This window comes from Monodelphis domestica, chromosome 1, assembly GCF_027887165.1.
Source record: "Monodelphis domestica isolate mMonDom1 chromosome 1, mMonDom1.pri, whole genome shotgun sequence".
Classification (NCBI taxonomy): Eukaryota; Metazoa; Chordata; class Mammalia; order Didelphimorphia; family Didelphidae; genus Monodelphis; species Monodelphis domestica.
In genome coordinates this window covers 706,649,518-706,662,348 of record NC_077227.1, presented here as the reverse complement: position 1 = coordinate 706,662,348, position 12,831 = coordinate 706,649,518, and the positions used below count along the sequence as shown (strand labels likewise).

Below are 12,831 nucleotides of genomic sequence, written 5' to 3'. Positions count from 1 at the left end.
GGGCTTCTGGGGGAATCAGAACCCTAGCTAGCAGGTCTGCCATCTGGCTGTGGGCTACTTTCACAGCCCTAGTCTAATATCTTGGGTACCTTTCTAGTCTTGTTTTCTTGTTTTGAAGTTAGTTTCTAGCTCAATTTACTACAAGTCTTTGGCAAAATAAAGTAGAATAAATTAATTTATATGACAGATTTTTTTCCTGTAGGTATGAGCCTAGACCTGAAAACTCCATCTATCAGTGCAGATCAGCAACTGCTTTGTAACTTATAGTCTTTTTCTCTTTTTGAATCTGACACATTTAATGCTATACATAAGAATTATGGTCATACTACACAATGATTAAGTATAAATATCAAACAATTTATGTAAATTATAGTTGTTAGTGTTACTTTTAGTTACTAGTGCTGTTTTCATGAAAGCCTACCAACTGGAGCAAGGAAAGCCCACATCACATAAAAAGGGGGATCAAAAATCAAATGCAAAAAGGCTTCTATGGCTTCAAAGGTATCATACCTGGGACACGCGTACCCATCAATGGGTTCGACAGTGCCATTCCAATCTCTGTCATCCCATATCTCTCCAGCAAAGTGTGTCCTGTGAGCTTCTTCCACCTCTCTAGGACAGGCACTGGGAGGGCAGCGGATCCGGAAACCATTAACCTAAGCAATGAGAACCAAAAGGGAAAGGAAAAGTACTTAAATCCTAAGAATCTTGATACTCTTCATCAAAAGAACATATTCAAGATTTTAAAAAGTCAACAATTCCTTCCAACTGCAACAAAAACACACGAGAATTTCATTAATTTGGACCTCACTACCAAAGAATTAACAATTGGGTTTGCAGGTTGGTGTGGAGTTTACCTTAGTATGGTTTTGTTTTGTATTTTTATAAAGGCTTATTCTGCAGATTGTAAGAGTGTAAACAAGAAGGAAAGGGGCCTGTTTAACCAGCTTATAAGAGCAAATTATTTTCAGGAGCATCCATTTGCATGTACTAATTACAAACGATTCCTCAAGCGTGCTAATTACAAATGATTCCTTAAATATACTAACCACAAATCATTCCTGATTCTCAATCTTAATTCTTAATTCTTTAAAGTAGGTCCAACAGGAACTCCACTAGAGAATGCTTATTTAGCTATTCATTCTAGCTACTTCTGGTACTTGCAAGTACTACATTTCCTCAAACAAAATCTATAATTCAGATTGGCTTTCCCCAACTAATAGAAATTAGTGAGGATTTAAAGTATCACCTTTATTACTTCCCTTTTCATTGATCTGATTTCTATCTTTGGTTGTTATTCAGATTTCAGTAGGACCTGCTACCTATTCCCCATTCAAATCTCTGGCCAGGACATCTGACATCTCAATCAATAGCTATACAATACCAGTATATCACACAAGAGAGCAAGTTTAGATGAGTGATAAGCAGCAGGGAATGTCAGAATCAAGGATTCTATTTTCACTGAAATGTCCCTACAAAATAAGGAACAAAAGAATGAAAAATGAGAGCAAAGTCAAATGGATTTCTTTTGGCCAATTCTAAATTTAACTAGTAGGGTCAAATTAACCTACTACCTGCCCTTTTCAAGATCATCCCTTCAGTTGAATGAAATGGTCAAGAAAAATACAGACGTGTTCAGAAATTTGCTTAAAATTTAGGTAAATATGCCCAAACTATGCCCTCGGTTTCAAAAATATTATTACTGTGTTTTAAAAGATTCCATTCTCTCTACCTCATTACCCGTTCCAAGGAATAATTTGATCCATGTCAGACACAAAATATCATACAGTTTCTATAGGGAAAGGAGTCCAGGGCAAACCTCATGCAATAAGCCTGACAGATGGATGCTGTTAACTACTTTGACCTGGAAGTAATGTCATAAAGGAAGAGCAGAAGGAATAATCATAACTCATATTTATAATAATAGTAGTTGAAAAGGGTTTTAAGTCTTACAAAGCACTTTCTATACATTAGCTCACTAGTGGCTTAAAATATCCCTATTATTATCCCCATTTCAATGAACAGAAAACTGAGGCTCAGAGAGATGATGCCCAGTGGGCTATCCAATCAAGATTCAAGATGGTCTTTCTTGATTCCATCTCCAATGTCTATGCAGCTGGTGGCTCACTGGATAGAGGATTGGACCTGGAGCCAGGAAAACATATGGTTCAAATCTGGCCTCAGACAACAGCTGTGCAAACCTGGACAAGTCATTTAACATCTGTTTGCCTCAGTTTCCTCAACTGTACAATGGGGATTATAACAGCCCCTACCTCCCATAGCTGAATAAATGAGATAGTATTTGTAAAGTGTTTAGTATAGTCCGTAGAACATTAATTAATAATAAACATTGGTTATCCTATGTTTTGAAGAGAACCAATGGCATCATAGGGTTATTCACTGTGAGTGAATTGGATTTAAGTGAGGCTGAGTTGCCCAAAGTTGTCTGCCTCATTCTCTCTTCCAGAGTCATCCAAGTCCAATGGCAAGCAAAAATCAAAACGGCTGGAAATTGAACATAGTAGATGTGTAATAAATGCTTATTACTTTTTTTCCTTTCCACTACACAACACTGCCTGTCATCATTTATATAGCACTTTAAGAGTAACAAAGGAAAGAGAATATTAGGACAGAAGAAAATTTAAACAGTAGAAAAGGAGGAAGAATATGAAACCAAGATTGGTTCATGAAGAAACAGACTGAAATTATGGCAAGCAAATAAATTAAATTATATACGTAAAAAGGACAAGAGAGTAAAAATGATTTAGTACTAAAGATAAGGTCAAGGGAAACCAAAAGAAAGAATGGGTAGGCCAAATCAACACCCTTCTTTACTAACTCAATCAACTTCCTCATAACTTTCCACAAAATTGTATTTAAAACTATATATTTTTTAAAAGCATATTTCTTAAAGCAGTATAAAACCCAGGAAGTTTTTGGTTGGCAGATTTCTATGATAAAGGCAGGAATATGGACCAAGAGGGTGGGAGATAATAAACTTGCCTTCTTTGCTTAGCTTTTGTCCTTGCTTATCAAATTGGACAGTATCTGTCTAGAGAGTGAAAAAGATTTCACAGTCCTAGCCTCAATACAGCTCAATACGGTTTTCTTTGGCATACCAAGTCTCTTGGTATAGATTTCTGAAGCATTAAATAGGATTTATGAAAAATTGCTCAGATAGTTGATCTGAGAAATGGGTCTTTAAAATAGCACCAAACACAGTCAAAAGAATAGATGTAATCTTGCCCTAATAGTACTGTGGCTGGTATTTGACCAACTTTCTTTAATTGGATATGATGAATGATAGCCAAAGTATAGACGAAAGGACTGTCAGCCTGGCTTCTTTGTCAGAAAGAGGTTTGTTAGTCACTACCCCTTAGCAGACGGAAGATGGGATGGCCAACATCTGACCTTAAAGAGGTAAAATCCAGAAGATGACAGCAAAAGGAAGCTTGACTACAACCAAGTCACTAAAGTAACACTCAGGAGAGACAACACATCCAGAGATATGACTTTAAACAGAAAGGAACAAAAAATAGCATAATGACATCATTGTAGGAGTCCTACAATGAAATTATGAGTTGCTTTGGGTCATGACTGAATTCTTTGATGAATGCTACCTGGACACAGGTGTTCCCTACATACATCTTGTCTATGTATATTACCTGGTCATCTGAATTCTCTGAATGTGTCTCCTCCGACTAGGGGACACTAATCTTCTTAAGGATCAGGGTCCCTCAGCGTTCTGTCCTGGGCTTTCTTCTGCCTCCATACTACTTCACTTGGTGATCTCATCAGCTGCCATGGATTTAATGACCATTGTTATACTGATGATTCTCAAATCTACCTATCATGCCCCAGGTTCTCTGCTGACTTCCAATCTCACATCTCCAACTGCCTTTCAAACATATCAAAACCAAAGCCCAGTGGGCATTACATAATTGAAAATCTATTACCCTAAAAAAACTGCATTTCCCGGTGAGTTGACAGACTTCCTGTCCTTATGTATTTCCTGTAGACAGGGGAGGGTCCTGGGCTCTTTGGCTTCCTGGTAAGAATGGTGGTGGTAAGTGCAGGGATTTGAATAAGCTGATTAACCATGGGCACTTGTTTGGTTTTCATCTGTTCCTTTACTTCTAATGATCATTTAACAAATCTCCTAAAATATGATATTTTTATTATTGCACATTAATTTAAATTTTTACAACATCTTAAACTCAACCTATCGAAAACAGAACTCATGTCTTACCCTGAACTCTCTTCTTAACCTCCTTATTACCGTAGAGGACAACACCACCTGCCAAGCCCCTCAAACTCATAACATAAGAGTCCACCTGGACTTCTCACTCACTCTCTCAGGCCTCAGGTCTAAGCTGTTGCCAAGGTCTGTTGATTTTACCTTTGTAAATTCTCTCCAATACTCCCCCTTCTCTCCTCTGACACTGTCCCCAAACCCAGTGTAGGTCTTTATCACCTCATCCCTGGACTACTGGAATAGCCTGATGGTGGGTCTACCTGCCTCAAGTCTCTTCCCCACGACCATATAATAAATGTTGGTGGCTTCCAATTGCCTTGAAGGCCAAATACAGATTCCTCTGACATTCAAAGCCCTTCATACCCTACCCATCACCTACATCTCCAATCTTCTTATTTCTTATTCTTTACCACATATTCGAGTAACACTGGCATCCTTGTTTTTTCTATGAACAAGTACTCCATCTCTCAGCTCTTTACGGTATTCTATGCCATAACCCATTCTTGTAATGCTCTCCTTCTTCATCTCTGCTTATTGCCTACCCTGGCTTCCTTTTAGTCTGAAATAAAAATCTCACCACCTACAGGAAGCCTTTCCCAACCCCCTTTAATTCTAATGCCTCCCTTCTATTAATTATTTTCTATGTATAACTTATTTGTCCGTATGATTCGCCTTGTTGTCTCCCCCTTAGACTGTGAGCTCCTTAAGGACAAGGATCGTCTTTTGCCTCTTTTTGTAGTTCCAAGTAATTGGCATAGTTCTTAGCTCGCAATAGCACTTAAATAAGTATTTACTGACTATCTGTGTCAAAAATGTGAAAAGATATTCCTTTTTTGCATATGGGACTCTTTTTCTATAAATTCAATTTCTATATGTTTGATTAAATGTCTTTTGTTTTTAATTAATGTCTCTTAACTGGCTGGCAAAAGTAAACAACTAGTGGATACTCATGAACTATGGTTTTTGAATGACATTACTCTGAATCAAGGGAAAATTTTCTTAAGTACCTGAATGTGAGTGGGAGACCCCCATTTCCTTTATTTAAAGTAAATGGGAAATAAAATCTAACATAGAGCAGAACTAATAGTCTCAGAAATCAATGAAAGAATCAAAGAATCAGAGTGCCTAGAGATAGAAGGGATCATAGACATTATTTAGGAGATCATTTTTTTGGAAACAGGGAAACTGAGACCTGGTGAAGTTGGGCAACTGAAGTCTGCCAGTTACTTACTGGCAGACCTTGGAGGAGAATGCAAACTCTCTGAATCCAGAGTTGATTCCATTTTCTATCTTTCTTGAGCCTTAAGACTTTCTGGGTACTTCAGTTACCTGATTTTCTCTCCACAGACTGCACGTATAAAATCCTGGACATGAGGCTGGGTAAAATGTTTATCATAATAATCCATCAATTTGGAATAAATGGTAGGTACTGCCATAAAAACATTGATCCGTGGCTTTTCAGAGCTTAGAAACTTTTCCCAGACCTAGAAGAGAAAAGAAGAAAATTATCTGAATAAAAAGAGAATAGAAAGATCATATTAGCACCAACAAATTACACAGACATCACTGCTCTCCATCTTTTAAGCCCTTCTTTAAGCATGAAAATCCTAATAAGCATATTCCTTCCAAAACATGGTAGCTTATTTGAAAATAGTCAATCACTTGATCTTATCACCAAAATGGGTCAACCTATATTAAATCAATAATTAGCAGTTGACTCTGAAGAACTACAGTCAAAGGTTAGCCCTTGTTTATAAGGAAAATAATAACAGAACATATTATATCAATCTGATTTTTTTTTTAGATTAAATAAGGGAACTTTACTTAAATTAACACCATTACTGTCTCCCTGCTGTGGCTGAGCAGACGAGAAAAATGTGTTTGGCAGAAGCTAGGCAGAATGAAATTCATAGGAATGCTTATATATTATAAAGCAGTCACAATCTAGACACCAGAATGAAAAGCTGCAATTTACTGAAAGCTATATGTGTATACATATACTGCATATAGAAACCAACAAGTTCATGATATATACACATACATATGCATATACATAAACATGTGTGTGTATTCAAGCTTGGAGTCAATGTAGCAAAATATTATAGGGATGGCTCAATAATAGAGAACCAGTACATTCCTGAAAATGTATCTAAAATAGATTTTCCAAATGTTACATCCTAGTCTCTTCCTGAATTGTATAAAGAAATTAGAAGACATTTTGGAGAGTAATTTGGTGAAGAGCTAAAAAAATGTACATAGCCTTTGACCCGCCATTACCACTACTAGATCTGTATCTCAATGAGTTCAAAGAAAAAGTAAAAAAGGCCAATTTGTACAAAAATATTTATAGTAGCTCTTTTTGTGATCACAAATAATTGGAAATTGAAGGGAAGCCCATTCATTGGGGAATGGCTATACAAGTTATTGTATTTGATTAGTGAGAAGTAGGATACTTTCAGAAAAACCTGAAAAGACTTACATGAACTGATATAAAGTAAAGTGAGCAGAACCAGAAGAACACTGTACACAGTAACAGAAATACTGTATGATGAACTGTGAATTAGCTATTCTTAGCAATACCATAGTCCAAGATAATTCCAAAGGACTCATTATGAAAAATATTATTTACCTCTAGGGAAAGAACTGATGGCACTTGAATATGAATTAAATCATTTCTCTTTAAAATTTTCTCAGGTTTTTGTCCATATTTTCTTTTGCAATATGATTAATATGGAAATATGATTTGTATGACTGTACATGATAACTGATATTTAATTGCTTATCATCTAGAGGAAGAGGGAAGGGAGGGAGATGGTAGAATCCAAAAGTAAAAAAAAAATTTAAATTAAAAATTGCTTTTATATATAATTTGAAAAAATAAAATGCAGAATGTAAAAAAAAAGGAAATTGGGAGGAGGCATGTCAATGTTTGATGGTCCATTAGTATTCATTTCTGAGGAATACAGGTGATTTTCCACCATCAAAGGGGCTGACTTGCACTCTAGTTCTTCTCTCCATTAAAAACACATTCAAACCCATTTTAGAATGAAGAATTTCTAGGTCACCAAATGATTGCTTCAGAAACATCAGAACCTTTCTTAGCACATGTTTCCTCTTAGTCCAGTGGTTCTAGGGTCAAAGAATCAGATGAAGAGATTGAGCATAAAATTGCCAAAACCAACTGATACCAGAAACAGAAAATTTAGGAACCAGTGAGGGTTTACTGAGTCTGTAGGCTTCCTTGCTGGTGAACTCAATGAAACCTGGTTGGATCCTCAACTTTCTGGTTCTGGTATTGGTTTTCAGTACTGACAATTTTACTCCTAAGATATTCTGGTATTACTTAGCCTTTAAATCTGGCTAATATATCCAGTAGCATCACTTTGCCCCTTAGTGAATATGGGATCAACCTCTTTTAATTCCTTCTCCTTACCCAAACTACTCCCCACCACAAAAGACTGTCACCTCTCATTTTTGGCAGGGGAGTGAAGAGAAGCAGTGTGTTGTTTTTTTTTTTCACTTTTCTCACCAATGCCCACTTTGCACCACAGTAGATATGTTCTACCACCCTATGGCTACCTTCACCCGCTCTCAGCTAGAATAGAGCATGAGGCTAAGGGTAAAAATAAATGTTAATTTATCTAAAGTGAACAAGTGATTCTCCCTCATGCTGTCACCTTGGTGGCCAGTTTTCCTACTTCTTTCTCCTCAATCCTGCTTCCTAGCTGAGGTTCATTACTTTCTACTTCAGCGAAGCCCTCTCACTCCTTCTACCTCCCTTGCTTTGTCTTTCCTTCCACTGCCCATGAACCCTTCGGAAGTGTTGTCTCCCTTAATACAGGAAGATACATTTAATAAAGGCACTTTTCCCGTGGGAGGGGAAGCCTGAAATTTGGCTCTTTCTTCCCTCTACTCATGAAGGGATTGTTTCCTGCCATCAAGGTTTGGGAAAGAGAATGCACAAAAGGCATGGGTTTTGATAGTAGCATGTATCATGCATTCACTGTATTATGACAGGGATTATTTTTCTTACAGCTGCCTCCCAGACAGGGAGGGAAAAGAAAGGAAGGCATCAGCTACGGGAGAAATCAGAGTCCAGAACAACAAAACAATTGTTGGCTCCCACTCTGGATGGCTTTTGGTCCAGACCAGGGGACCTCCTCTGACCTGCCCTGTTTCAGGGAAGCATGTCTCTCCGCAGGTAAACGCAAAAAGGCAAATATGCAGCTGAGAGTAAGAAGCAAAGATTGGCTGAGATTTCATATTTGACATATAAGCAACAAAAAAGAGCTTTCCTCTGGGGAGGTTTAATAAAGCAGATTGGTGATGCTTTCCTAGTCCATTAACATAAAAAATGTAAACACATCCTTTGCCTTTGTTTTCTCCCCATCAATCATATTATCTTCAATAACTTCAAGGATTGCCGGTAAATGAATGGGCAAAGATGAGAGGACTCAAAATTTATCCATTAGATGGGAAGCTCCTTGAAGGCAGGGGCTATTTTCATCTTTCTTGGCCTCTGCAACATTTAACACAGTGCCTGGGTAGGTACTTAAGAAGTGATTCTTGTTGTTATACTGATACATGATGTCAAAGAGAACAGGAACTTTTATATAGACTAAACACAATTTTAAATGAATTACATTTTCTAAATTAGCCTTGCAAGATGAAAAATAATGAAGTTGCTGGGTCAGCAAGAAGTCTCTGAGTTATAACTTATGCCAGTGATAAAAGTGAATTTTTGCATGAAATTAATAATAATGATAACAATCATAGCAGCAATTAGGAGAACAACATTCAAAAATCTAGAATTCTTAATGTTTAGAAAGTGCCTTCCTCAAAAGCACCCATGTCGTAGGGAATGCAGGAATTTTACAGATGAGGAAGAGATTAAATAACTGGCCTGCAATCACACCATGAGGAACCACCAGAGCCCAGTTGTGAACCCACATAGTCTAACACCAAATTCAGCATCCTTTCGACTATCCCCTGCCACAACTATCCCTTACTGACAAACAAAGGAGAAGGATTAGGCCAAATCAGAGGTTGGCACACATTTTTCATCAGTCAATCACAGACATTTATTAAGCATCTACTAGGTTCCAGGCAGCTAGGTGTCCACAGTGGATAAAATGCTAAGCCTGGAATCAGTAAGACTCATCTTCCTGAGTTCAAATCTGGTTTCAGACACTGACTAATTGTGTGACTTTGGGCAAGTCACTTCACCCTGTTTGCCTCGGTTTCCTCATCTGTGAAAAGAGCTGGAGAAGAAAAGGGCCAACCACTTCGGTATCTTTGCCAAGAAAATCCCAAATGGGATCACAAAGAGTCAAATATGACTGAAATGACTGAACAACAACAATGATCCAGGCCCTGTTCTGAGTGCAGGGGATGAAAAAAGAGGCAAAAGACAGTCCCTGCCCTTAAAGAGTTCACAGCCTAAAACTGTAAAAACCATTCATCGCTTGCCCCAGACTCTTCTGCCAAATCACGTGCTTTCATCTGGGGCTTATTCAAAAGGAGGTTTACAAAGTGCTCTTAAGAAACCACACGTTTTTAAATAACATATTACTATTTTAAAATGTATGCTCTTAATAGACAACAAAATTTGTTGCGACCTGGCATAAACTTTCTGCTGACCACCAAGGAAGACATATCCATGGTGCTCCCTGTCTTCCTCTTTAAAAATTCCCCGGTGACTTTGTCTGTCTGAAAATATCCTTTCCAAAAGGTCAACGAGGTGATGAATTTCTACAGTAAAAACATGCCCCTCTTTTGCAAATGAACCCCTTCCTTGGAGATTCCCTCTGAATTCCTGTAAAAGACTTGGAAGAAACATCCTATTGTTTGTCTTCTGAGGGGCATTCTTGCTCATTTCAGACTCCCCTCCACTTTGGTTCCACGGAAATGCGTTTTGGGGCATATGTACACTTAAAGTCCATCCAGGAGTCATGATCCACAAGGGAAAGGAGGACTCTCAATGCTGAAATCCCCAATCCTAGATGTTTTTAAGCATAAAAAAGAACCAGAGCATTACTTCGCCATGACTAAAGAAGGAGAATTTTAACTAATAGCCACATTTTGAAGCGTCTGGGAGAATAGTAACTTTTCACCAGAGAGAACAAGTCTCATAGCTCCAAAGGTCTAACAAAATGCTATGCTATCAACAAAATGACTGCATTATACAGACATTCTGTGCCCTTCACTGGGACCTTCACAATGACCAAGAGAACCCAAGACCCAGGAGCACACACAGGTCCCCGAGTAGACTCCAGGAAGAAGCTTATGGAAGAGTACAAATCAGTTGGTCAATACACATTTTTAAGAGGCCGCTACATGCCGGGCACTGTTTAAGGGCCGGGGATACAAAAATGGGGAGAAAACGGTTCTTGCTCTCAAGGAGCTCACGGTCTCGTGTGAGAGATGATATGCCAACAACTAGGAACCTACAGATAGGACAAACTGTAGGTAACGCACAGAGGAAAGGCTCTAGGACCAAGTGGATCAGGAAAGGGTTCTTATAAGAAGTTGCTATTTTATATACAAGAGAGAGAGAGAGGGAGAGGATTACTGGCAGGGGGGCAACCAGCAAAAATGTCTGCAGATAGGAGAATTTACTGAGTGGAGTGGGGGGTGTGTCTCAGGTAGTCAGCCCTGCCCTTTAAGAAGAGCACTTTGTTAGCTGAATGGAGGATGAGCTGGAGCGGGGAAAGCCCTGTGTGTTCCATAGGATGGCTGAGCTGTGATGTACAGAGAATACCCAAACTGACGAGAGGCACCGTGGGAGCTGTAATATACAACGAAAGGAATTAAACTTGGAAACTTACTTTCTGACCAAGCCTTACAGATGCAATAAAAGTCCAGCACAAAGAGGAGTCTTGTTTCGTGAGTGTTCATCCCTAGCATGGTAAAAGGGGGTCCCACAGTGTCTCATCTTTATGTTCTGCATTTCACAAAGAACCTTATTAAACTGCCTGTGCTATCTTTCATGCTGCACATAAGATTGCTGTAAGGCAGGCAAGGAACAGATATCAAAGTTGAATAATTTTCCCTGGGTCATCCTGTGAGTCAGTCAGTCGAGGAATGGAGAACTAATTCAGGTCATCTGTCTCTGACTTGGTGGCCAATCCACCAGAAATTGTTCCTTTTCAATGAAATGCCTCAAATCCAAAGAAATCAAGGAATGGAATTACCTGAGGCAATTAATTGATTCTGAACTTGGGATAACCTAATAAGTCTCCTGACTTTGCTTTTCAGCACGTGATATCACTAGTGGCTTTCCTCTGGTCTACAGCAGAACAATTTATCTCTCCTGGTCTATTCTCCTGCTTGTCACTGTCAACTCATCCGTCACAAGTGCAGAATATTGACAACCTATCATTCTGTTTTTATTATTTTGTTCTCTTTGGTTGGATGACATGCTGAAACCCAGGGGCTCTGGAAACAGCTAAATGCAACAACAGATTTCTGGTCATCTAGTAATACTGTGTTGGGGCTTTTATTTTTAGGTTTGGATTTTGCACTTGAACTCAAATGTAGACTTCAAGGACTTTATAAACTAGGTGAGTTACAGTTGTCAGTCAATATTTCAGAAAAAAAAAGCAAACCCACTCCCATAAGTCTTTATATAAATTATATAAATAAAAAAAAAGTAGCCCCTTTGTCAACCTAAATGCAATTATTACCTGAAATCCCATTTCTCTGGGGAGGAGTGAATGTTCCTGGTTATTCTACATTTCACTAGTACAGTTATACAGTGATAGGGATCACAGATAGTCATAAAACATACAAAATCCATCACCACACTTTGAAGTTAGAAATTCTAGCCACTAGTTAAGAGATATTTAAAATCAGAAAATCTTAGTTGAATACATGCAATGAGCTCCTTAAGCAACTGTGAGAGCCAGTGAGCTCTGAAACCAGTTTCTGCATCTGTCTTAATGGCTTCCCAACAATTCTCTATGGTACTTTTAGCCTCATTTGAGATACAGGATTTCTAGTACCCGTGCTGCAGAATGTCATGTTGGTTCATGGCTGATTCAGAAGACCGATCACTAATGAATCACCAACATGACTCTTGGTAGTGTCTCTGTGTATTGCTTGGAAATCAAAATACTGATTCAGCCCACTTAGGTCTGCTTAGCTTGTTGCATTTAATGGGCTATCACACAAGATGATAAAAATGTAGGCATAAATAAGCCACAGTGGCAAAAACAGGATTATTTAGCCAAGGGAAAAACAAAACAAAACATTGAAAGGAATTTAGTTGACATATTAAAAAATGATGAAGACAACAGTAAAAATTAATCAGTCCCTGCTTTCACTCTGTTTTATAATATAAGAACAAGGGAATCTACAATGAAATTAATGGACAGAAAAATTTAGGCTGCATGTGCAAATCATTGTTTCAGGAGGTCACTGAGTAAATTATGGGGGGAAATTTTACTTCTCTAAAAGGATGGGTAGCTTCATAACCATTAACAGTACCTAAAGTTAAGAGTGGGAAAGATTAGTATGATTAATCATCATATTTCTAGATGTAAACCAAGTACTGTCCTTTCTAAGTCCAAAGTCTT

The 12,831-nt window shown here is 38.2% G+C and overlaps 1 protein-coding gene across 3 annotated transcripts in view; it reads right to left on the bottom strand.

The window, feature by feature from the left end:
- ACSF3 (acyl-CoA synthetase family member 3) overlaps window positions 1–12,831 on the bottom strand; it is a 237,775-nt gene that overhangs the window by 176,639 nt on the left and 48,305 nt on the right. For all 3 annotated transcript variants that reach the window (XM_007477310.3, XM_056810927.1, XM_056810930.1), the window contains 2 exons: window positions 5,585–5,739; window positions 511–656 (listed from right to left, as the gene is read on the bottom strand). In XM_007477310.3, the coding sequence (XP_007477372.1) occupies window positions 511–656; window positions 5,585–5,739 (301 nt within the window). The remainder of the gene's footprint in view (window positions 1–510; window positions 657–5,584; window positions 5,740–12,831) is intronic.